The 23,077-nt window shown below is 33.8% G+C and overlaps 2 protein-coding genes across 3 annotated transcripts; both read right to left on the bottom strand.

The window, feature by feature from the left end:
• Positions 1-3,979: 3,979 nt before the first annotated feature.
• LOC132283537 (peroxisomal (S)-2-hydroxyacid oxidase GLO4-like) lies at positions 3,980-9,539 on the bottom strand. Of its 2 annotated transcripts, XM_059785499.1 has the most exons (12): positions 9,341-9,539; positions 8,022-8,169; positions 7,816-7,940; positions 7,687-7,733; positions 7,505-7,582; positions 7,239-7,363; positions 6,975-7,032; positions 6,012-6,074; positions 5,575-5,644; positions 5,167-5,267; positions 4,534-4,638; positions 3,980-4,300 (listed from the first exon to the last, which is right to left on the bottom strand). In XM_059785499.1, the coding sequence occupies exons 2-12, from the start codon at positions 8,162-8,164 to the stop codon at positions 4,121-4,123; spliced, it is 1,095 nt and encodes a 364-aa protein (XP_059641482.1). In that variant the 5' UTR covers positions 8,165-8,169; positions 9,341-9,539; the 3' UTR covers positions 3,980-4,120. The 2 variants fall into 2 exon arrangements, with proteins under 2 accessions (XP_059641482.1, XP_059641483.1); XM_059785500.1 differs by lacking the exons at positions 5,167-5,267; positions 5,575-5,644.
• Positions 9,540-10,832: 1,293 nt separating this feature from the next.
• LOC132285707 (zinc finger CCCH domain-containing protein 62-like) lies at positions 10,833-15,497 on the bottom strand. The gene is made up of 9 exons (XM_059787899.1): positions 15,159-15,497; positions 14,943-15,061; positions 14,693-14,807; positions 14,510-14,571; positions 13,956-14,007; positions 12,740-12,851; positions 12,082-12,180; positions 11,866-11,993; positions 10,833-11,771 (listed from the first exon to the last, which is right to left on the bottom strand). Exons 1-9 carry the CDS (start codon positions 15,332-15,334, stop codon positions 11,138-11,140), a joined length of 1,497 nt encoding a protein of 498 aa, XP_059643882.1. The 5' UTR covers positions 15,335-15,497; the 3' UTR covers positions 10,833-11,137.
• Between the last annotated feature and the right edge of the window lie 7,580 nt (positions 15,498-23,077).

Below are 23,077 nucleotides of genomic sequence, written 5' to 3'. Positions count from 1 at the left end.
TTGAGGGAACGGCTGGACACAAACTATTAAGTTTCATGGATGCATATTCTGGATACAACCAGATATCTATGTACACCTCAGATAGAGAAAAAATGGCCTTCATCACTGATAGAGGTTTGTACTGTTACAAAGTAATGCCGTTTGGGCTCAAGAACGCTTGTGCAACATACCAAAGGCTAGTGAATGCAATGTTTAAGCATCAAAATGGTAGAAACATGGAGGTATATGTTGATGACATGTTGGTGAAAAGCTTAAAAGCTGAAGACCATTTGACTGACCTGCAGGAGACCTTCGAGGTACTTAGGAGGCATAAGATGAAACTCAACCCGAGCAAGTGTGCCTTTGGGGTTTCCTCAGGAAAGTTCTTGGGATATATGGTAAGCAGAAGAGGAATTGAGGCCAATCTAGAGAAGATCCGAGCAGTCATTGACATGAGATCGACAAGATCAACCAAGGATCTAGAATGACTAACAGGGAAGATTGCTGCCTTGAGTAGGCTAATCTCTCGGTCAACTGACAGGTGTTTACCTTTTTTTCGTGTGCTAAGGAATGCGTTTGAATGGACCCCAGAGTGTGAGCAGGCGTTCAAAGAACTAAAGCAATACCTTAGTTTTCCCCCACTACTGTTTCGAACCATACCGGGAAAGGAACTATACATATACCTTGCAGTCTCCACGACAGCTGTCAGTTCAGCTCTGATACGAGAAGAAGAAGGGGTCCAAAGGCCAGTATACTTCGTGAGCAGAACACTTAGGGGTGCGGAGGAAAGATATCCAAGGATGGAACAGTTGGCCTTTGCTTTAATTGTGTCCGCCAGGAAACTGAGACCATACTTTCAAGCGCATACGATAGTGGTCCTAACAGATCAACCCCTTCGACAGGTCCTACACAAGCCAGAAAGCTCTGGTCGACTGATGAAGTAGTCAGTAGAGTTAGAAGAGTTCGACATTCAGTATAAGCTAAGAACAGCAGTAAAGGCTCAGGTGTTGGCTGATTTCTTAGCTGAGTTTACCCCTCCAGAAGAGGAGAAACAACCCCAATTTTCGACAGAACCAGGTTTAAGTGAGCAGATGGGCCCAGAAGTAGTCTGGGACTTGTTCGTGGATGGGTCATCTAATGTTCAAGTTAGTGGAGCAGGGCTTGTTCTTGTCTCCCCAGAGGGAGAAAGTATACAGTACGCACTTCGGTTTGGTTTCAACGCAACCAACAACAAAGCAGAGTACAAAGCCTTGATAGCAGGATTAAAAGTGGCAAATGCCCTAAGGGTTGAGCAATTACACCAACTCCGAGCTGGTCGCTGGACAAGTTCAAGCGGAATATGAGGCACGAGACGAGAAGATGAAGAGTTACCTACAAAAGGTGAAGGAATTAAAGAATCACTTCCAAAGATTCTCAATTCATCAAATACCACGAGAAGAGAATGGGAAAGCAGACGCTTTAGCCCGGCTAGCTACTGCATTGAACCTGAGATCAATAAGAATATACCACTAGAATATTTGGACGAACCATCTATATCTCAGGAGAGACAAATTGAAGTGCAACAAACGATATTGAGTGTGGAATAGGCAGATCCTATCATCAGATATATCAAGGATGGGGTGCTACCAACAGACCGAGCAGAAGCTCGAAAGGTCAAGATGCGGGCAGCTAGGTATACGCTTATCAAAGGGGTGCTCAACAAGAGAAGCTTCTCCATGCCGTATTTACGATGCATTTCTAGCGAGGAAGCTGACTACATTTTAAGGGAGATCCACCTAGGAGTTTGTAGAAACCATGCTGGGGGTAGGTCATTTGCTAACAAGGCCATCCGACTAAAATACTATTGGCCCACCATGCAGAAAGATGCACTTGACTTCGTTCAAAAGTGCGACAAGTGTCAACGATTTGCCAACATCCCGAGACAACCGTCAGAGGAGATGACTCCCATGTCAAGACCATACCTCTTTCCCCCTTAAAAGAATGAAGGGTCAGCTTCATCTTCTTCCCTCGATAAAAAGATGAGGGGTTAACTACTTCCCTTGTTAAAGGGTGAGCTGAGTGAAGCTCATATTAATCTACTTCCCCTGTTAAAAGGTGACCTGGGTGAAACTCGTATTAATCTACTTCCCCTGTTAAAGGGTGACCTGGGTGAAACTCGTATTAATCTACTTCCCTTGTTAAATGGTGAGATGAGTGAAGCTCATAGTAATCTACTTCCCTTGTTAAAAGGTGAGCTGGGTGAAGCTCATAGTAATCTACTTCCCCTGTTAAAGGGTGAGATGAGTGAAGCTCGTATTCATCTACTTACCTTATTACGAGTTACGTGAAACTCGTCTTAATCTACTTTCCTTATTAAAGGGACAAGCCGACTAAAGATGTCAATAAAATCAAGTATAAAATAACGGTAGCATGCCAGCAGGGCAGCTTGCCAAATAATGGGAGCATGCCAGTAGGACAGCTTACCAAATAAAGGCAGTATGCCAGCAGGGCAGCTTGCTAAATAAAGGCAGCATGCCAGCAAGGCAGCTTGCCAAATAAAGGCAGCATGCTAGCATAACAGCTTGCCAAATAAAGGCAGCATGCCAGCAGGGCAGCTTGCCAAATAAAAGTAGCATGCCTGCCAGGGCAACTTGACAAATAACGGCAGCATGCCAGCAGGACAGCTTGCCACGGCAGCATGGCATGGCAGCTTGCCACATAACGGTAGACTACTAGCATGGCAGCTTGCCACATATACGAGCTGCCAATGTGGCACTACGACAAATATACAAGCTTGCCAATATACGACAAATATACGAGCTTGCCACATATACGAGCTGCCAATGTGATACTATGACCCCCGACTGTATTCGCGAAATGACAATATAAGTCAGGCTAATGGACAAGGCTCTGCAATTCTAACTATATATTATTGTGTGATATTTTGGAATTAACGTTCCGGTGGTTTGACAAGCAATCCTCCGAAACGGGGGGCAACTGATGGATTTATAATTTAAATATCCATAATTAAGGGAAGATTACTAAATTAACGCACTATTGAGATAGGCTCTGCAGATTACGATAAGGATTACAGATTGAGATAGGCTTTACAAATTACGATAAGGATTAAAGATTGTGATAAGGATTAAAGATTACGATGAGGATTAAGTCTACAGATTACAATAAAGTAATTCTACGTGACATCTTAACTAAAGCCCTATAAAAAAGGCTAGGGAATCAACGTTTTGAGGTACGCAATAAACCCTAACTCAATTTCTCGATTTCTCTAGGGAGATTATCATTCACACTGACTTGTTCGTCGGAGCCTACTCCACCGGTAACACACCGGTGTTCGTAGGATCACTTTTTCTTCTCTTTATTCAGGAAGTCAGATCAGATCCAGGTTGCGCAGAATCCATCATAAACAACAACCAACTTCCCAGTCATTTGTCAAGACCATGGAGTATACAATTTAAATTTTTTTGCCCATAAAATCTGATCTACTTTTTTCATTGTTATTTGAATTTTCAAATTACTCCCCCCGTAAAATGTTAATTGATTTTTTTTAATGGAGGACTCCCCCGTAAAATGTTAATTGATTTTTTTTAATGGAGGAATCCCTTATAAAATTATGATTTACATGAGAGGCCAGTCTAATTTTAAAAAAAGAGAAAATAACAACAAATTTTAAAAAAGATCGCTGTAATTTATTTTTAAAAATTATATTTTTGTATAGTATTGAAATACAAATCTACCACCCTTACACATCCATTATTGCATCCATGAAAGGAGAAGGGGGCAAACCAAACCTCGAAGGCCACTCACTTGGACTTTCTCTCAACAGCTTCCCTTTCCTCTCTTGAGAGGAATAGCTTTCAAGATAGAGACCTGATATTTACACTTTATTCTTTATTCTTAAACTCTAGTTAATTTTTTAATTTTATAAATGAAAGTACAATTATATCTCTAAGGAGGAGTGCAAAATACTTTTTGGATAAGGGTGATCTTTTAAGAACAATAATTGGTAGTAGGCACAAGCATCAATATATTATTTATACTTCAGAAATGGATAAAGAAGGTGAGGGAGTTCAATCTTCAATCTTCTACTTTCCACAGATTTGTCTAACATTTCAATCATACTATTTTTAAGCTTTGAAATGAACTACAGCTTGCACTGCATTAAATCGCGCTGTGTCCTCACGTGGTTCCTGGTAATGTCCTTCAAGGTAGGGCAGCCAGAAAGGGCCATGGTGAGCTCCAGCTCATCCTTCAGCATCTCAATCACTCGTCTCACCCCATGTTCTCCCATCGCGGCCAGCCCATAGAGAACTGGCCTCCCGACCTGCAATAATACACAACAATTATGCAAGGCAGAGAATATATACAGATAATGAGACGATGGATTGAGAGGGTAGCGGTCAATCCCCATATACTGATACTTTGAGACATTATCAGTAGTCTGGAGTTTTTTCATGGTGCGCTATAAAAGAAAGAAATTGGTTGTTAATGAGTCCATGCAAGTGTCCTGCCACTGAAAACTAATGCTTCGCAAATTGCACAAAAAATATCAGTTACCAAAACAGCTTGTGCCCCGAGAGCTAAAGCCTTGAAAATATCTGTTCCTCGCCTCACTCCTCCGTCAAACAGAACAGGAACTTTCCCTCCAACAGCATGAATCACCTGCAACCAATGATTGATATACTGATATATTTGTTTTCTTCAAGTATGAAGCAACCATGCCTAATGGAAAATATTTTTTGGCAAGACAGCTTTTACATGCGCCAATAAATTGCTTGTTTTCAAATGCCTATAGTCCACAATCAGATATCTTTTAATTCAAAGCTATGGCATGAAATTGAAACACACTTCCCCCATTAGAATGTTGGAAAACCACATCTGAGTCCACCACAAAACTTGTAAATGCATTTGCAGCTCAAAAGTTCCATATTATCTTACCTAGCCTCATACAAGATCCAGTGTATATACTGATATACTCCTTTTGAAAGTATTTCACATTTCACATTTTTTGTTTGACCAGAGAAAATCAGATAAAAAATTTACCTATTCCTACATGCTATACTACAAAGTTTTAAAAAGAAAAAGAAAAAAGTAGTGCACATTTTAATTATTTTGACTACAGATCTCAACATATTGGACATAAGCATCTTAAACCATTGAAATGACAAGCATGCTTAGAAAGAGGGTCACCTCTTCCAGAGCAGTTATACTTGCTGGAGCAAAATCCAGCTGCCGACCTCCATGATTAGAGACAATAATTCCAGCAACTCCTACTTCTAAAGCTTTTATTGCTGCCAAGGGTAGCATGCCAAATCATCAACAAGCTTATTAGATAACGCGAAACACAAGCATATAAAAAAAGAGATTTTCCGTAGTAGAAGGCCCTTATATGGCTTTTCCTTCTAAAAAGTGATCCACAAACAATGATTTTTAGGCTAAGTCTAAGAAATTCAAATGCTTTTGTTATATTGATATCATACATGAAAAAAATAAAGGTTTTGGTTGAATTTCAATTTCTGAGTGAAGCTTCTCTTATCTATATAGTACAATGAAAAAACTGAAAAGGTGCAAATATCTAACATGGGGTCATGGCCTTACCATCCTCACGAGTGAGCACTCCCTTGATCAGAATCGGCAAGCTTGTAATAGACCTTAACCATCCTATTTCCTAACAAGATGTGATTACTGAGGTAAGAGAAGCATAAAGTAAAATGACTCCAAATCTTGATGATTGTGTGTGTACTAAAGGGAAAATTTTGTTCGGCCGTGAATTAGACAATGAAAATAGCAAGTAGAATATGAAAAGTGGGTGGTTCTGGTCATGTTTTTCTGCCTCATTAAATGTGTGAAGTTGTGAGACACCTCCACTAACTGATTCACATACAGAATGGTTCTTCTTCGAGTAGCAATACACAGTCCACACACAATTTTAAGTGATATTTTGAAGCAAAGGAAGTGCCTAAACGAAAGTAACACCTTTCAATTCCTTAAAGTCATATATATCAGGTAATACTAAGTAGATTCTTGGTTTGTACCTTCCAACACAAAGAATCATCAAAGTTTTGTGCTGTATAAGCTGCGAAATTGGAACCTTTATCCTGCAAAAGCAGTGAATAATGAATCCAACCGAATGCAAAAGCATTGCATACACGCGTAAACCTACATATACACATAAATAAATATGTTTTTGCACACAAACATGTCACTACACAGATTATCTGCTTGACTAAGGAAACCTATATCAGTGCAAATGTGCAAGATTACGTCCATCATTGAAGGTGCGCGCGCTTTTGTGCTAGCTCATGCCATATGAATTATGACATAACTGAGAATAACTTTCTTGGAATTCATAACAGTAAATTGAAATATAGAAACATCTTCTTATAAATTTCATAAGAAAAAAAATAAAAGCATCCAAATTTCTTGTGTAAATGAGGAAACGCCTGCACGTAAAAACAGAAACTGGTAGCAAAATTATCACAAGCATATTCTACTATCTAAAGCAGGAATTGATACAAACAATCAAAAAGTGATGTAAATGACATTAGAAAGGTGAAACCTAGGGGATTTTCATTGAATGAGAACCTCAACTTCATTTTCATCTGTTTACTCCTGGTGGTGTGCTCACTTGGACTGCATTTGAGACCATGTTTCATACATGTATGTGGTTCTTTTTTTTCTTTCTTACTTTTTATTTTATTTTTATTTTATTTTTTTATTGTTGTTGAGAATATTTACATCAAACTAGCTATAAGACTCACACAGATAAAATCTAAGTGTAAATTTTAATTTTCAAATATCAAGTGACTGGTGATGGGACGAACGAAAGATTACAACTTCTAAACATAGAATATGTTGTGAGATACATAAATCCTTCTTTACAAGAAGCGGTGGAGAAATCTATAGTCCCTATCAGATCCATACACAGAATAAAACTCGCACATTGTTTCTTAGTAAGTTGAAAAGCAAATATTGCTAAACAAAATTATTACACTCACAGAGACTACTTCGGTTGAGAGGAGACCTTCAAAATTCCTCAACTGTGGTCGAACCATTCTGCACAAATGATCATATTTATGTCACAAATGTGATGCATGAGTTACAGTGTCAACATAACAGAGTAAACATGAGAAAGAGTCCATGCAATGTTAAATACTAAATTTCAGTACTGTTTTCCAAGTTAGGTACAGTAACTACTCCAATATGTGAAGGCCATTGCTCTAGCAGTGGAAACTATAAAAGATAGAGGAAATAAAATTCACTTGTTTTTTACGTCTGCCTCCCTTCGACCAAGTCTAGGATTATCAACGGTAAGAATAATGGCCTTAAAACCATTTTGTTCGGCTTTCTGCACTAACAGAGCTGACATGTCGCGTCTTTTGCACACCTATAAACAGAGGAAGACCGAATTATTTATTCAGCTCCTACAACTGGGATCACAAGAATGAAAATTCTGACCATTATGCTAAAGAAACATGGAATTTCTATGAAGAAAATTTGAAATTAGAAGAGCTTATGAGAATGTTACATATAACTGAAAGAAGCGAACAGCATTGCAGCTGGCTGCAACCTCCTCCACAGTGCAGGTAGACGAAAAGGACAATGCCTGCAATTAAGACCAACTCTATATTCAAGTACATTAACTCAACAAACAACCATCCATATTAGAATAATTGCATCATTACGCGCTCCCCATTAGAATAATAGTACCATTATGGTGTTACAGGAAGCTGCTGCTTTGGCTGTCGCAACCTCTCCTGGAATATAAACACAATTCAATGCTGGAATCAGAACTACACATAAACTTCAGTCAATAATTCTTGCTAAGAGGATTTAGACCTTCAGGGTGTGCCAACTTATGCATAGAAGTTGGAGCAATCATAATGGGTGCCGCAGTATTGTAACCTAATATAGTGGTTGATGTATCAATTCTGCTCACATCTACGAGGATTCTTGGCCGAATACTGAAATGTAATACAAAGATGATGTTAAAACGGTGACCCTGTTCAATAACAAGAATAATAAGTGTAAGCTTAACACATAACGTGATTCTACGAAATGCTTCCACATTCTCCCTTAGTGTGTGCTGATCTTCAGCTCCCCCAGAGTAGAAGTCATAGTACATTTTTGGGAGGGCTTGCCTCGCCAGTTCTTGGAACTCATTCACATTGACCACTTCTGTTGCCATTTATCCTGCAACATTGGCAAGTTAATCAATTTTGAGTGTAATTTACAAAAAAATTCAAATAACTAGCACGAGCATAAGCACCAGTAATGAAGACAACAAAAGCTTTCATCTTTTTAATATTAATCTATGTGTTTAGTTGAGAGTTAGTTAATTATCAGAGAGATTAGTTGAAAGTAATTTAGTCCATGTTGCAATTCAATACTTCTGAACAAATAGCATTAGCATTAGCTTCAATAATTAAGTAGAGAGACTTAATAGAGTCCATGTCATAGCCACCAATTTTTTATTTTTTATTTTTTTATCTGTCTTGAAATCCAATTTTAAAATATCCATCCAACTGTAATTTTAGATAGAATTAGATAATTACTGGAAGTCTTCAAACAAACTATAGCTGCATTAGATTGTCAAGTACTGCTCAAATTCAGCATCTAAACAATTTAATGAAATAACAATGCACATAAACAAACAACCAGACTTTTATCTGCAATGACTTGGCATTGGCTATCTTTTCTCCCTTCCATTAATCTATTTTTATTCAAAATGACCACTATGATCCCCATTAATTTCAAAAGGTCCTTGCTAAGTCAGTTTGTTTATTATTCTCTGATAAAATAAAGGAATAAGAAAAAATCATTTTTCTATTTTTATTATAAAAGTAGCTGATAATTCAACAAATTTCATATTAAGAATAGAAAACTAACTATAATCTGCTGCTATCTGCAGAAAACTATAAGAAATGAGCCATAAGTCCTTTTAATATATTATTCACTCACTTACGAATTAGTGCATAACTAATTAAAAGCTTCCAATTGATACTTAATGAATCAAATAAGACACACACAAACATATATATATATATATATATACACACACACACACATCTCTTACAAAGTAGTGAATGACTTGAACTTAAAAGCATCAGAGCAGTAAAGAAATGGTTATCCACCAGTAACAAAATACAGATAAAACAATTAATTGGTCATGCAAAACACAATATTTTCTAATGATCAGAGTGACTATCTAGTTAATTGATCTTGGTTGACGATAAGTATAAAGGATGAAAAAGAGAAAAACCCTAGAAAAGAACTAGATAATGTGAACATCATAGAATTTCTGCAATAGTTTGACTAGATTCCAACCATGTATATATAGAGAGAGAAGTGTATAAGATTGAACCTGAATAAGCTTGTAAAACCGAATTAAATCGAACTGTGGTGATCAACACTGCAAATACAAGGCCCTGTAAGAGATGATAAGAATTGATCTAACTTTGTTCTTCATGCTTTGTTCACAGAAAGTTTCATGGTTTTGGACTTAGTACAGCTTTTTTTTTTTATTTGTCGGTCATCATTAGAAGGGGACAATTGTATTTGGAAAATGATAAAGGAGCGGAAGGCTAACCCGAAAAAACGATCGAATCTGACGTGGCTTGGCATGCACATCAGATCCTCTAAAATTTCTTTAAAATTTTTTCTACACGTGAAAAGTAAAATAGCCATCACATGCTTAGCTCACTCCTAAAATAAATTGAAAAGGAAAAAAAAAATTGTTTCAGAAGGTAATGTGCTGTGACCGGAAGGAGTTGAGTATATACAAATAGAAATATATACACACATACAATTACATATATGTTAGTAATAGATCATAAATATTCAAAGATTTTTTTCTACAAATTTCTCAATAGATTTAAGTGTTACTCAATAATCTAATTTTAAGAATTATATGATCATCTTGTATTCGAATCACACACAAAAATTCAAGAGTATTCACAACATCACTATTTGATTCGAGATTGGCTCTTTCTATAGAGTTTTGAATAAATTTTCTTCTCCAGTAACAATTTAATCGTTACAATAATTTAATTTGATATATCTAATCAGTGTAAATTTTAAAAATATATCAATTATGAAATAAATTTTAAAAGATACTATATAACAAGATAAAGATAAGTCGATTTCTCAAAAAAAAATAATAATAATAAAGATAAATTTTCTCTAATTCTGGAGACTACTGAAGGGTATAGTGATTTAATTTGATATATCTAGTCAGTGTAAATTTTAAAAATATATCAATTATGAAATAAATTTTAAAAGATACTACATAACAAGATAAAGATAAGTCAATTTCTCAAAAAAAAAATAATAATAATAAAGATAAGTTTTCTCTAATTCTGGAAACTATTGAGCTTTCCAATATTCTTTTTTCACGATCATTTTTCCACCTTTTTATGATTATTTTTTTCTTTTTTCACAGATCATTTTCCCACCTTTTAATGAATATTTTTTTCTTTTTTCTTTTACCAGCCCGTGATGGACTCTTTGGTGAGGGCTATAATCATTGTTTTTTGGTAACGGCTATAATCATCATTTTGATTGTCGCATTAGAGCCTGGTCCCACTAATCCTTAAAAAAAAGTAAAAAGTATATATATATATATATATATATATATATATATTGTTTCTTTTTAGAGAAGGTAAAAAAAATACGTGTCGGGCTCAATTATTTAAAGTGAAAACCATTATGCGAACTTTGTCATATATGTATATTATCCAGCTAGAGTGGGTTATGAATTTTTAGGCTGATCAAGTTTGAGACGAAGGTTATATAGTCTATTATCCAGCTAGAGTGGGTCCCACTTGCTTTAGCTGGTGGCCTCTCCATTTGGATGGGAGTATAGTATTATTTCACTTGTCTCATTGTGCTCCTCAAATAATTAGTGAGTTCAGACTAGAAAGCTGAACCACATAGCTCAAATGCTCAATGATGCTGAAATATTCAAACTTCATACCACAAAAGCTGATAAGGAGCCACTAAACCTTGCACAAAAAATTAGAAGTTCAGACTAGAAGCTGAACCACATAGCTCAAACAAAAAATATCAGCAAGATGTTGTTCGATGATTGATCTAATCATTGTCAAGGAAAATGTGGTTGCCTTCTTTCTTTCCTTTGACAATAATTTTGATTCTCTCTCCGCTAGTGTAGGTACTTGCATTGATCTCCATACCAGCACCTTCCTTGAGCATAGTGCCGGCACAATTGCTTCCTTTCAGGACCACCATGTCCTTGGAATGGACCCATTGAACGTTTGGAGTTCAAGTTGTGCTCTTGATTCTCCCTTTGAAATGGAATCCTTGAAGCATTAAAATTTGTGCTTTGCTCGCAGCCCTGCTGCATTTGGAATTGACCCCTTGAAGGAGTCGAAGGCCTTCGAAGTGGACTCCATGGAGGACCAGACTTCATGCTTTGTTCATGACTACTGCTTCGGAATTGACCCCTTGAGGGAGTCAAAGGCCTTCGAAATGTACTCGGGGGGTTACAATTCATGCTTGTCAAAGGCTGCCTCTGATGGAAACCTTCGGATGTCACGTTTGCAGTAGGAACTAAACTAGGCTGCCTCTGGTGGAAACCATGGGATGTCACATTTGCATTAGAAAACAAACTAGGCTGCCTCTGATGGAAACCTTCATAATTGTTCTCTTTGTAAGTTTTTAAGTAGCATTCATTTTGCATAGGAATTTTCTTTTGAGGAGATTGAAATGTCTGTCCTTTGTTCTCTTCTCGTTTACCCTTCTGAACTTCCACTCTCGAGAATGGCTTGCCAGTTTTTCTGTGTGTGATTAAAGCAAATATTTAAGAATAGAGGGTTTAATATTGCTGGAAATCCATAGTAACTTGTATCTGAAATAACAAAAAGAAGTCACCTATTTGCCTTGAGTTCCTTCAATTTTTCCTTCTCTACAATTCGTGATTCCCTATTCAAGCGGGCAAGAGAACCTCTACTATGCTTTTCGAACAAAATTTTCTGCCTTTCACCTTCATCTTCCCATTTCTGCGTTGACGACAATAAGGATCACTCACACAACATCAAATGATAAATTATTGACTAAAAGAACAGAAAATTTTGAATTGGGATGAACCTGTCTCATTGTCTTTAGCTTGTAAAGGTTTCTGCCCTTAATTAGGAGGGGATGAAGTGGAGAGAGTGGTTTTTCCCCTTTGCTCCATAATACTTCAATCTGAACGGAGTAGTAATTAACACTTCACTAAAGTTTTTGCAATATTTTCTGTTAAAAAGGGCTTACAACTGAACCAAAAAATTTATAGTTAAAGAGTATAGCAGCAGAGCTAAATAATGGTGTCAATGGAGAGAATTCTTTGATAAAAATTTATTATTTCAATAAAATAACGTGAATGTATGTAATTGATTAATGGTAACCAAACTGAGTAATGCAACTTCTACATACAACCAAATATTCTCTGTTATTGCAACAGGTGTTATTAGCATTATTGCGATATATAATATAAGCGACAGTTTGGTGTGTCTATGCATTGTCATTGACCTGCCCCAAACCAAGTTAGATGGCTTTTACTTACCAAAAAAAAAAAGGTTAGACGACTTCTAAGCTCAGAGTAATGTATAAATCTGGCATTATAATCTGGCAGAGTATAAATCTGGCAAGTTTACACTTTTAACTATTTCCTTTATATGATTAAATGCAAATTAAACACTTTGGCAAGTTTACACTTTGTCTTGGACTTTTTTTTAATCTAAGTTGGATGTGTTATAGCTCTTACCGTAAATGTATGCTGTTGCTTTGCAGCACCATAGCTTTCTTTCACAATGCGGCCTGCTACAGTTCTCATTCCACATGGAGGACCACCAGCACTCCTAGAAGCAATGTTGAACCTGGGAAACCAAAATGGGAAAAACTGTAATAATAGAGACCAAGTCAAAATCCAGGTCAGTAAAAGTTGGATATTGTAATAACAATGTGTCCCAAACATGGAGAAGCACCACTGTAAGTATTCCAATGGTCCTATTTGCTAACACATAGTAGTTATTACATGGTTGTTTACACGGACAATCAATATAGCTATGAGTTCGAGTGTGGAGGGACCCAAATATATAACAAATTTCTTTTAGTATAACAATTACCTGTTGAAGTTTAGAAGATTGTTAGTCAGAACAGTTTCGGTGATAGGAAACCAAGTACTTGAGGGTATCCCAGAATAAAAAGTGCTCTCGTTGAACTTGAGCCCTCATAAGTTCCCCATTCAAGTTTCAACAGGTATGAATGAGCTACACTTGCTCATCTAGAAAATGGTGAGAAGTTGCAAAGATACATAATTGCGACAATTGCTTTACGAGCACAAATCGACACTTAATTGTCTCCCCTATTTTAAAACTACCAGCCTCGTGCATGATACATAATATTCATTCCATTAGGAACTTAGTCTCAAAGGACAACTAGAGACAGAATTTTCGACAATCATCTCTATAAAAGTATTCATTCCAGAATTTTGGTACAAACTAGTGTATGATGCAGGGCACTTGCTAGTAGAATTTTCTGAAAATTTTGATATAATCTTCCTTTCATTGGGACATTATTCATTCTATTAATGACTTGCTCTCAAAGGACAACTAGAGACTTAGAATTTTTTACATTCAGATCTCTACCAGAATTTTGGTACAAACTACTGAAACTAGTACATGATACAGGGCACTCGCTAGTAGAAATTTAATGAATGTGGCATCAGAAATTCTTTAGTGGCACTACAGAATTTCTGATGATAAGACAATTTAGAAATGCTAGAAATTAGGGATTGAACACTACATACCAATGGCCTATGCAACATGTCAACATTCTGCATATATAATAGTATTAACATTCAATGAAGAATTCTACAGCAATTTCCAATGATGATTATCTTCATCATCTTTTGCTGCCAAGTTAACAGTGACTAGTTTGCATTAAAGTAATCCAAGTATCTGAGACTTTAAAAAGCTTACATTTCGCAAACATTTTGCTCAAACATAACAACATCTCCCATGCATGCATCACCTGAACAAAATCCAATATTAGTCAGAAAAGAAAATTAAAGTTAATTGGAAGATTTTTTTTTTTTTTTTTCTACCCAAAATCTCTAAGATGTTAAAAGGATGTGAAAAATAACTAAAAATAATCTCATTGAATGGTAAATCTGATTATTTGCACAGCAATGTGAAGCAAATTGCTAGAACTAGGCCGCACAGTAATGTGAAGCAGATTGCTAGAACTAGTGTGCTTTTACATTGAATGCCGCAAAACTCAAAAATTGCACTAAAACACATGTGGTTATATCTACTGTGCTAAATCTTGAACAAGGAACAAGCCATTGAGAATAATTCTTAAAAGATATTAGGATTGTCTAACCACTGTTAAGGATATACGGAGTATAACTTAAGTTTTTTTTTTTTTAAGTGAATATAACTTAAGTTTACATCAGCAAGTAATATGTGTATACATCAATAAACTATATGAATGTATCATTTAGTGTATCAGCTTTGAAGAGTAAAATGCATACCCTTACAGTTGAATACAAAGCTAGATATTGGGTACTTCTTCTCTCCCCCACCATTGAGAATACTGAAATCAGCAAAATTGAAATTAGTAATATATTTTGGAGTATTCATTATAGATTTGAAAAAAAAAAAAAAAAACCATAAATTTCTGCAAAATTGTCAAGAGTGACAGAAACTAAAATTACTCTAAATGCTCCTTGATGCGCCCAATGAGTGTATCTTTGTTGCCAGTCAACCTTAACCCGTATTTCCTCAAATAAACCTTACACTGATCCACTTTTAGTTTATCTACTTGCCCAACTGCCACCATTGGAACACATAACATCAAGACGATATTTTTATTTATATGTAGAAAATATAAATATATATATATATATATATATATATATATATAGAAACCTTTAAAAATGAAGAAAATAAATATTTTTGACAAACCTTGTATGATTTTGTGAATAACCTCAAAACTTTTCTGGTCGGCTTCATCAAGCTCTGGCACAACCATTTCTACAACATCTAGGTCTCCCTCAGCATCATCATCCATTTCCTTGACAATACTGCATATACGAAGATACCCATTAGTGTAATAAATCAAAATTATATATATATATATATATAGGTAAACATATATATAAAATTCTGATAGATTCTGACCGAGATTTGGATTTCTTCTTGATTGAGAGCCTTGAAAAGCTAGATCGAGTCTCCTCAAGAACGTCGAAGGTGGGGTCTTCTTGGGAATCATCTGAATCACAATCCTCAGTGTTAGATTCATCTTCTTCCACATCGTGACAATGATCAGAAACTTGTTCTTGCTCCGAAATCCCCATTGTTTGGTTCTCTTCGAATTAAACTTTTTTAGAATTGCTTTTTTCTAAAACCTTAGACCTTTTTTTCTGTAACTTTCTAGGGTTTCTGCTTCTTAATAGGGATTTTGCTCTGTGTTTTGGGTAAGATCTTAAACCAAGGAAAATGACCGTTGCAAAATGGATTGGGAAAGGTCAAGAAAATTCAAATTTCAGTAAATTGAACTTTCCGAAAAAAAAAAAATTGGAGCATCATCAGAAAGAGCATGGCCATTAGACCTGAGGCCCTGAATGCAAAGCCCAAATATTTTTTTTTTATCAGATGAGTTGAACTTCTCGAATGATAAATGAGAAAGGCCAGCCCAGTCCACTAAGGATATTTTATTTTATTTTAGGGCTAAGTGCAAAAACCTTTTTTTTTTAATATACAAAATGCGCAGTTATCCTATTGTTCAATAAACTACCTTACATTTTTCAATTTGTGCAAATAAGGACTTTTTAACAAATTGAATGATGAATTAACTAATGTATCCTTACAATAAATTAATAATAATAATAATAACAATATACTATTATGTAAATGAAAATTTTATTTTAAATGTGTCATTAAATACTGTACATAATTTTGTGACAAGCTAAGTTGAGCGAGCAATTCGACCATGACTTGGTCTATTTGAATTTGAGGCAGTGGCGTAGTCAGAAATTTTCCTCAGCGAGGGCAATATTTAATAACAATTATATATATAATTTTTACCAATTAAAAATTAAAATATATATATATAATAACAATTATATATATATATAATAACAATTTTTACCAATTAAAAATTAAAATATATATATTTAATAACAATTATATATATATATAATTTTTACTAAAACAATATATGTAAAATTTAAAATAATTCTATTCAGTACATTCACAATGATTTTTCACATTATTCATTGTTATTTCAAAATTTAATTCATTGAATTAAATATAGTAAAAAAAAATCATATTCAATGAATCAAGAATAAGATATGAAAAAGAAAATAACACAGTTACCTAATTGTCCTAATATATCACATATGTAGAAAAAATAAAAATAAAAAACCATGATAACCAAATCTATTATAAGTTATAAGCAGATAATTCAATCCATTAAAAAATTTGATAGAGTTGAATATGTGATTTCATTGATTTGGGCTGCAAAAAAAAAAAAAAAAAAAATTATTCTAAGTTTTATTTGCAGAATAATAATTAATAACACAATTACATAAACTAAATTTTGAAAGAATAACCAGTCCTAAAATAATTTTGATAGTAATAACTAATAATTTTCCTAACTAAAATTATAATATCAAATAATAATTGTAAAATTTAGATGATAAAAAATATATATCATATTACCTGTCTGCTACCTTGAGTCTCTGTTTGGTAACTCCGCTTGCTTTATTTGGATTGTGAAAAATGTTTGTAGAGTGATGATGATGATGTAATAGAAACAATCTATTTGTTTGTCATAAAGTCAAAAGTGTAATAGAATATCTTGATGAGTTTTTTTTTTTTTTTTTTTTTTGGAAAGTGAAAAAGAATATAATATTTTAGAAAAGTGAAAAAAATATCATATTTTTTGGAAAAGTAATAATTGATAGATAACCGTGAATTAGTTTTTGGTTATATATACATATGTATATAGTATATATACGTGCACTGTCAATTTTTAGAGGTTTTTGATTATATATATATATATGGTACATATACGTGCATTGTCAAATTTTAGAGGGGACAATTATACCAATATAAAAATTTTTTTATATAAAATTTTAAAAAATTAAAAATTTAGTGTCCCTTTGTGACTACGCCACTGATTTGAGGTTGTCAAGCGACTTTAGTTTAGACGAAAGTGTTTTAATTCATGCTAAGTTATAACTTGACTCATTTGATTAGTTTAGCTTGTTAAATTTAACTCATTTGAGATAAAGATTTAAGGTGAAATTTGTTAATAAATCCAAACAAACTTAATAAAAATATTTATATACACAAGTCTTAGCAATTTTATTTATAAATATTTGTTCATTAACATATTTACGAGTCTAATGAGTCATGCCATGACAAACCCTTGCCCCAGAACGTCGTATGCAACAACATAAAAGCATCTATCATGAGCGTCTTTTTAATACCAGTAAACAAAATTGACAAGTAAGCGCATGCTACACATAAATGTCATAACAAACTTGTTGGACATGCATACCATAAAATAACCCACTTACAACACTTCTGTAACCATCACAAATTTGTCATAAAATCATTCTATTTTTATGTTTTTTAATTATATACTTTATAAAATTTTAATGTTGTCAGTCTAAAATTACATAAAAGCCCTACTATTGCCCCACCTCACATAAATTTTTAGATTGCACCAAAGGATCGTTTTATCATTCAACTTAATTACGTCTGCAGCAAATGATAATAATATAGTCTTCCATTAAAAGACCTTTTTAAAACAATAAAAATAAATAAATATATATATATATATATAGAGTTAATTTCTCTGGTGGTATTGTAATGAAACCCGAAACCATTATTAAATATACACAATCCTAATTATCAAATATTTATCATTATGAAATGATTCTAAACCACAAAATTTTTATGAAATAGAAATTTCCTTTTATATATTAGTCACATCAAAAATGATGTGGAATTGAACGCAATAATGGTACTTTAATTTGCTTTAAAGAGATATGGCCAGCAATAAAATTAATAAAGGTTAAGTGTATTAAATCACCCTCAACTCAACTATAACCCGATTGTAAGAAATCTCCTAAAATAAGTAAAATTTTCTAAATTATCATTTTGTTGCACTTAGCCGAGAGTCGTTAACAGAAAATAAAATTACCATTTAACCCTGGTGTTGAATATATATATATATATATCTGATGTAACAATGGTAATCTCTAACTCAGAATTATTTTATTAAGGTGGACAAAAACAACTCTCCACCAATAAGAGAATGACAACTCAATTAGTGGAGAATTATATACATATATATATATATATATATAATTGTATTTCTTCTCTATCGGCAGCCACCACCACCCTCCTCTCTGTGTCCATCTCGTCAGTAACATTTATTGGGGCAACAAGAAATTGAAGGAGATGAGAGGAAATTGTGAAGTTATAACATCAAAATGGGTTCCAATTTAAACAGTTTGTATACTGGGGTTGATCGGATTTGGTGCTGGGTCTCTCTCCATTGACGGTCTCTTTCCATTGAGAGCATCATGTGCTGAGAACGAACCCAATAAATTGCAGGCGAGGACTTGGTCTTGAGTTTGGATATATATATATATATATATATATATATATTCATCATATCGTTGCACAGAGAACCCCCAAATTCGAATCCCTAATTTTCAGTGTCAGCAAATCCTCTCGTTTGCTTTCAAATCTCCATATTCAGGTGACTCGATCTCAAATCTCCATATCCAGTTCAGTTCCATTGCTCATCGGTAAGCTCACCGGCATCTTCCAAGTTCATCGCCACCATTGCCGTAATTCATTGAAGCTTCACGACTCCTACCGCCGTTACCGCCACCGTTCTGATCCACGACCATCTTTAAGAACAATATTCGCCGTCCCGTGGGTTCATCTTTGCTTGCCGACGCCGTTTCAGTTCAACTCACTGCCGTCTGCCCGTGGTTCAGCGCCGCCATCGCGAACAGTCATTGTGTTCTCTGGTAAGCTCGCCGTCGCCGAGCACCTCTGTCACTACCGCTGCAGAACAGACCCACTTCTCACCGGTATTGAAGTTCTTGTTATTGCCGGAGTTGGAGGCCAAAGAGAGGGAAAAAAAAAAAAAAAAGGGGGAGGTGGATTGGAGAGAGAGCAGTTGTGGTGGCGGCCGTGGACAGTGGAGGTGGTTGTGAGGGAAGAATATTCTGTGGCAGAGAGAACAGTGGCGGTGTCGGTGGTGGCCATGGGCGGACGGTGGAGGTGGCGGCCATGGACAGCTGGTGAAGGTTGTTTGAAGAGAAAGGGGATGTAATATATATATATATATATATTTGTATATATTATTCCACTGGTATATATGGGTGTATTTGATAAGGTTCTTTTTGTCTTTATAGATTTTTATCAGTCACGTGAGTCATGTGTCTTCTTTGGATGTTAGATTTCAAACGGCCCACTAACGTTTTGCAACCATTGAAATAATTTAGGGGGTTAAATGTTTTTTTACTTAATTCAGAGAGTTTATTGAGAAAGCCAAGAAAGTTGAGGAGAGTTTAATGCACTTAATTCAATTAATAAATATATATATGTATATATGTATATGTAAAAAATTCTATATAATTTCTCTATGTACTTGCCTTTCTATACTCGACAAGAGTATCTCTTTGATTATATATCAGCAGTATTTAAAAAACAAAAAAACAAATTTGTGAAGAATGATTTGAGTATTTGAGTGGGTCTGGATTTAATTTCCTTTTACATGGCATGGGCTATATATATATATATATATAAAGTGAGTCTCTTACATCGTCTTGTCGGAGTCTGAGTATATATTCAAGTCTCCATTATTTGGTAAAGAATTATTGAAGAATGCTCGTGAAGCACAAAATGCTTTTCACGCAGTGGTATGTGACAAAGCAGCATGGGCACTTTTGCTCCATTTTTTATTGCCAGGGCAGCTTGACAATTTCATAGATTCAGTGGAAAATAGAGTGAGCGTCATCTAATAATAAGTCACAACACTCATCATTTTACACACACACTCACAGAGTAGTGCACTAATTTCATGGATTATTACGTATTTAACCATACCGTCATGCTCCTGATGTCATATATTCAAGGATGTGGAGCCAAGCCAACCATGCCTGCCACTCAGATATTTATTTATTTATTTTTACTATTATTATTATCATTTTTATATGGTTGTTGGAGACAGTGTGATCATGCTCCATATTTGAATTAAAAAAATGTGAGATTTAAAAAGGTGAAGTCATTTTAAAGTGGTTTAAAGCTTTTTAAGTATATGAAATGAGAAAGAATAATTATATTTTAATCGATTTGTTTAATTAAGATTAAAAAATATATAATTTATTTCAAGTACCCATCCATATTTAAAAAACAGGTGTAAATAGCATTGTTGAACGAAGAATAAGGACAGTATGATCCGTTACTTTTTTTTTTTTTTTTTTTTTTCACTGATGAACTGCAAAAGCCACTCTCATGGTCATGGAAAGTGGCGTACCAAGTACCAACATGTTTTCTTTTGTTCTTTTTTTTGTTAAAATTGAATTGAAAAATAAAGTATGAAGAACACAAAGCAAGAGTATACGTGGTTTACATTCACAACAAACAAAGTCCTAAAAGTTACATATCTTTTATTATAATAATTTCTCTTTTCATGCTCAATACAATAGTGGAGACTCGAAATAATGAGAATGGAAAAGATATATATAGGAAACAACATCAATACTGAAAGATTTTTCTACACAAAAATCCTTCAGTATCTTCAATAAAAGGAAACATCAATTATAGAGGATTTTCCTCTACTAATTCCTTCACTAACAAATATAAGAGTAAATAATATAAGAGTAAATCTTCAACAATAAGAAAGAGTATCAACACTAGAATATTTTTCTCTATTAATTTCTTTAGTAAATCTTCAACAATTTTGTTTAGTTACATAGTATCATAATTCATAATGAAGAACTGAAAGACATATATTATTCAAAATTTAATTTGTTGAGAAGTACGTAGCTATCATGGAAAGGGACCAAAACATGAAAAAAAAAAAAAAAAATAGCTAAATATTTATTTTAAACTACTTTTTTTAATTTTAAAAAAAGCAAATTTTCATTGAATATTAAATTTTTTTTTTTTTTTTCCATTCATAATTCATAATGAAAAAAATTAAAAAAAAAGTAGTTTTTTTTTTTAATTTTTTCATTGAATAACTACTTTTTCTAATTTTTCTATGTTATGAAAATTTTAATTATATATATATATATAATTTTTTTTTTCTATAAATCTGATATGTCATAATAGATTTACACAAAAAATTTGGATTATTTATTTTTAGTTTTAACGGTAATTTTATACATTTTATGTAAAAATATATACCCTAATAACAACCAACAGTGTCATGTTTGGATCCCACATAATTTTTATAAACTTACTTCATATATAGTTGATTTGTTAATAGAATAAGAAAGAAGGAGGAAAAAGGAAATATGATGATGTAACGGTGTAAAAAAAAAAAAATTACATATCACACGTGACAGTGTATATTTTACACAAAAGAGTATTTTAACAGACTGCTGGACATGCTCTAAAGATTAAACTTTAAAAAACTTTATTTTTGTGGAGAATGTTTCCAAGACTTAAGGCCAGTTTGGTAGAATGGAAATGAAAGAAAAATAAAAGAAAAGTAACGGAAGACAATAAAAAGTGTGTTTAGTTGGAAATGTTGGATCAAAAGGAAAGAAAAAAAAGAGGATTTAGAGGGATGGAAGAAGACGTAAATAGTAGTTTTTGTTATTCTCCCAAAAATGGAAGGAAATGAAAGGAAAAAAAATGAAAATTTTAATATTTTTAATCAATCTTTGTTAATATTAAATTTGCCCTTATTTTTGTAAATGACAAATTACATGAGAAGGGGTATGGTTGTAAATTCATTAAAATAGTATTTTTTTTTTTCAAATATGATTATTATCATTTGTTTTCTTTTTCTTTATTAGTCAACCAAACATGAATAAAGAATGAACACTATCTTCTCATTTTCTTTTTCTTTTTCTTTCTAACTAAATTTATCATTTTTTTTTTTTTTTTTCACTTTACCAAACATATTCTAAGAGTCAGGTGAATGCACTTAAGTACTTGAAGCTTTTTTAATTTATAAAATCTCCTTTTAATATAAGAAATTAATGTGGTCTGACAAGGTTATATGAGCTAATAATAAGTTTTTAGCGGTAGGTATTATGAATTTTTTTTATATTTTCTAGCATTGCATGACTACACGATTTCAACAACCACCATTGAAGCTTTCATCTACGCTGACTTAAAAAGGCCTTTGTGGAGGGAAAAAAAAAAAAAAAAAAAACGTGTGCAAGCCATTAACCAACAGGGATCAAACACGTGTCAAGACCACCAAGCCCACCATTGGGATTATTTAGCCCTAGAGGCCTTGCACCTAAGCAATAACATAATTCTCTTTGTTAGTATGTCTTTCAGTTTTTTTTGGCACTTACAACCTCGAATATATATTACAATAAAATATAAAAAAATAAATACTCCGTAATATTATAGCATATTCAAATCAATAATTGGGCAGTAGTTGCTGCAAGTCAATAATTCCCCCGTACACTAGTTTAATAATTGAAAGTAACGTCATATCATATGTACAACTTGCAAGGCATATATGCAAACAAAGATTGATGGTGTGATTGTTGGGTGTGAATTCACGTTTCGATGATAACTTCTATAATTGCAGGGAGACATTGCAAATCTTTTGTGATGGTGTTGAACGGCTGGTAAAAGGATTAAGTTTTAAGTGCTTCCATCTTATTAATTTTAGATTTGATTTCTCCCTCTTCTAATTATCTATTAATCATTGTCGGGCTAAAACTTTTTTAATTTTTTAAATTTTTTTTTTCTTCAAGTGACTTTTCTTCTCTCAAGTTACAAAGGACATATCACTAATTTCCTCGTACACTAGTTTGGTATGACCGACACATCCTAGACTTTTTCCGAGAGAGCCTAGTAGACAACTAAAAGGA

The sequence above is a fragment of the Cornus florida genome, unplaced genomic scaffold (assembly GCF_030987335.1).
Source record: "Cornus florida cultivar Cherokee Brave unplaced genomic scaffold, ASM3098733v1 CherokeeBrave_3.0.0_Hap2_Chr11, whole genome shotgun sequence".
Classification (NCBI taxonomy): domain Eukaryota; kingdom Viridiplantae; phylum Streptophyta; class Magnoliopsida; order Cornales; family Cornaceae; genus Cornus; species Cornus florida.
The sequence above is the reverse complement of the archived record's forward strand: the minus strand, read 5'-3'. Positions and strand labels throughout refer to the sequence as shown.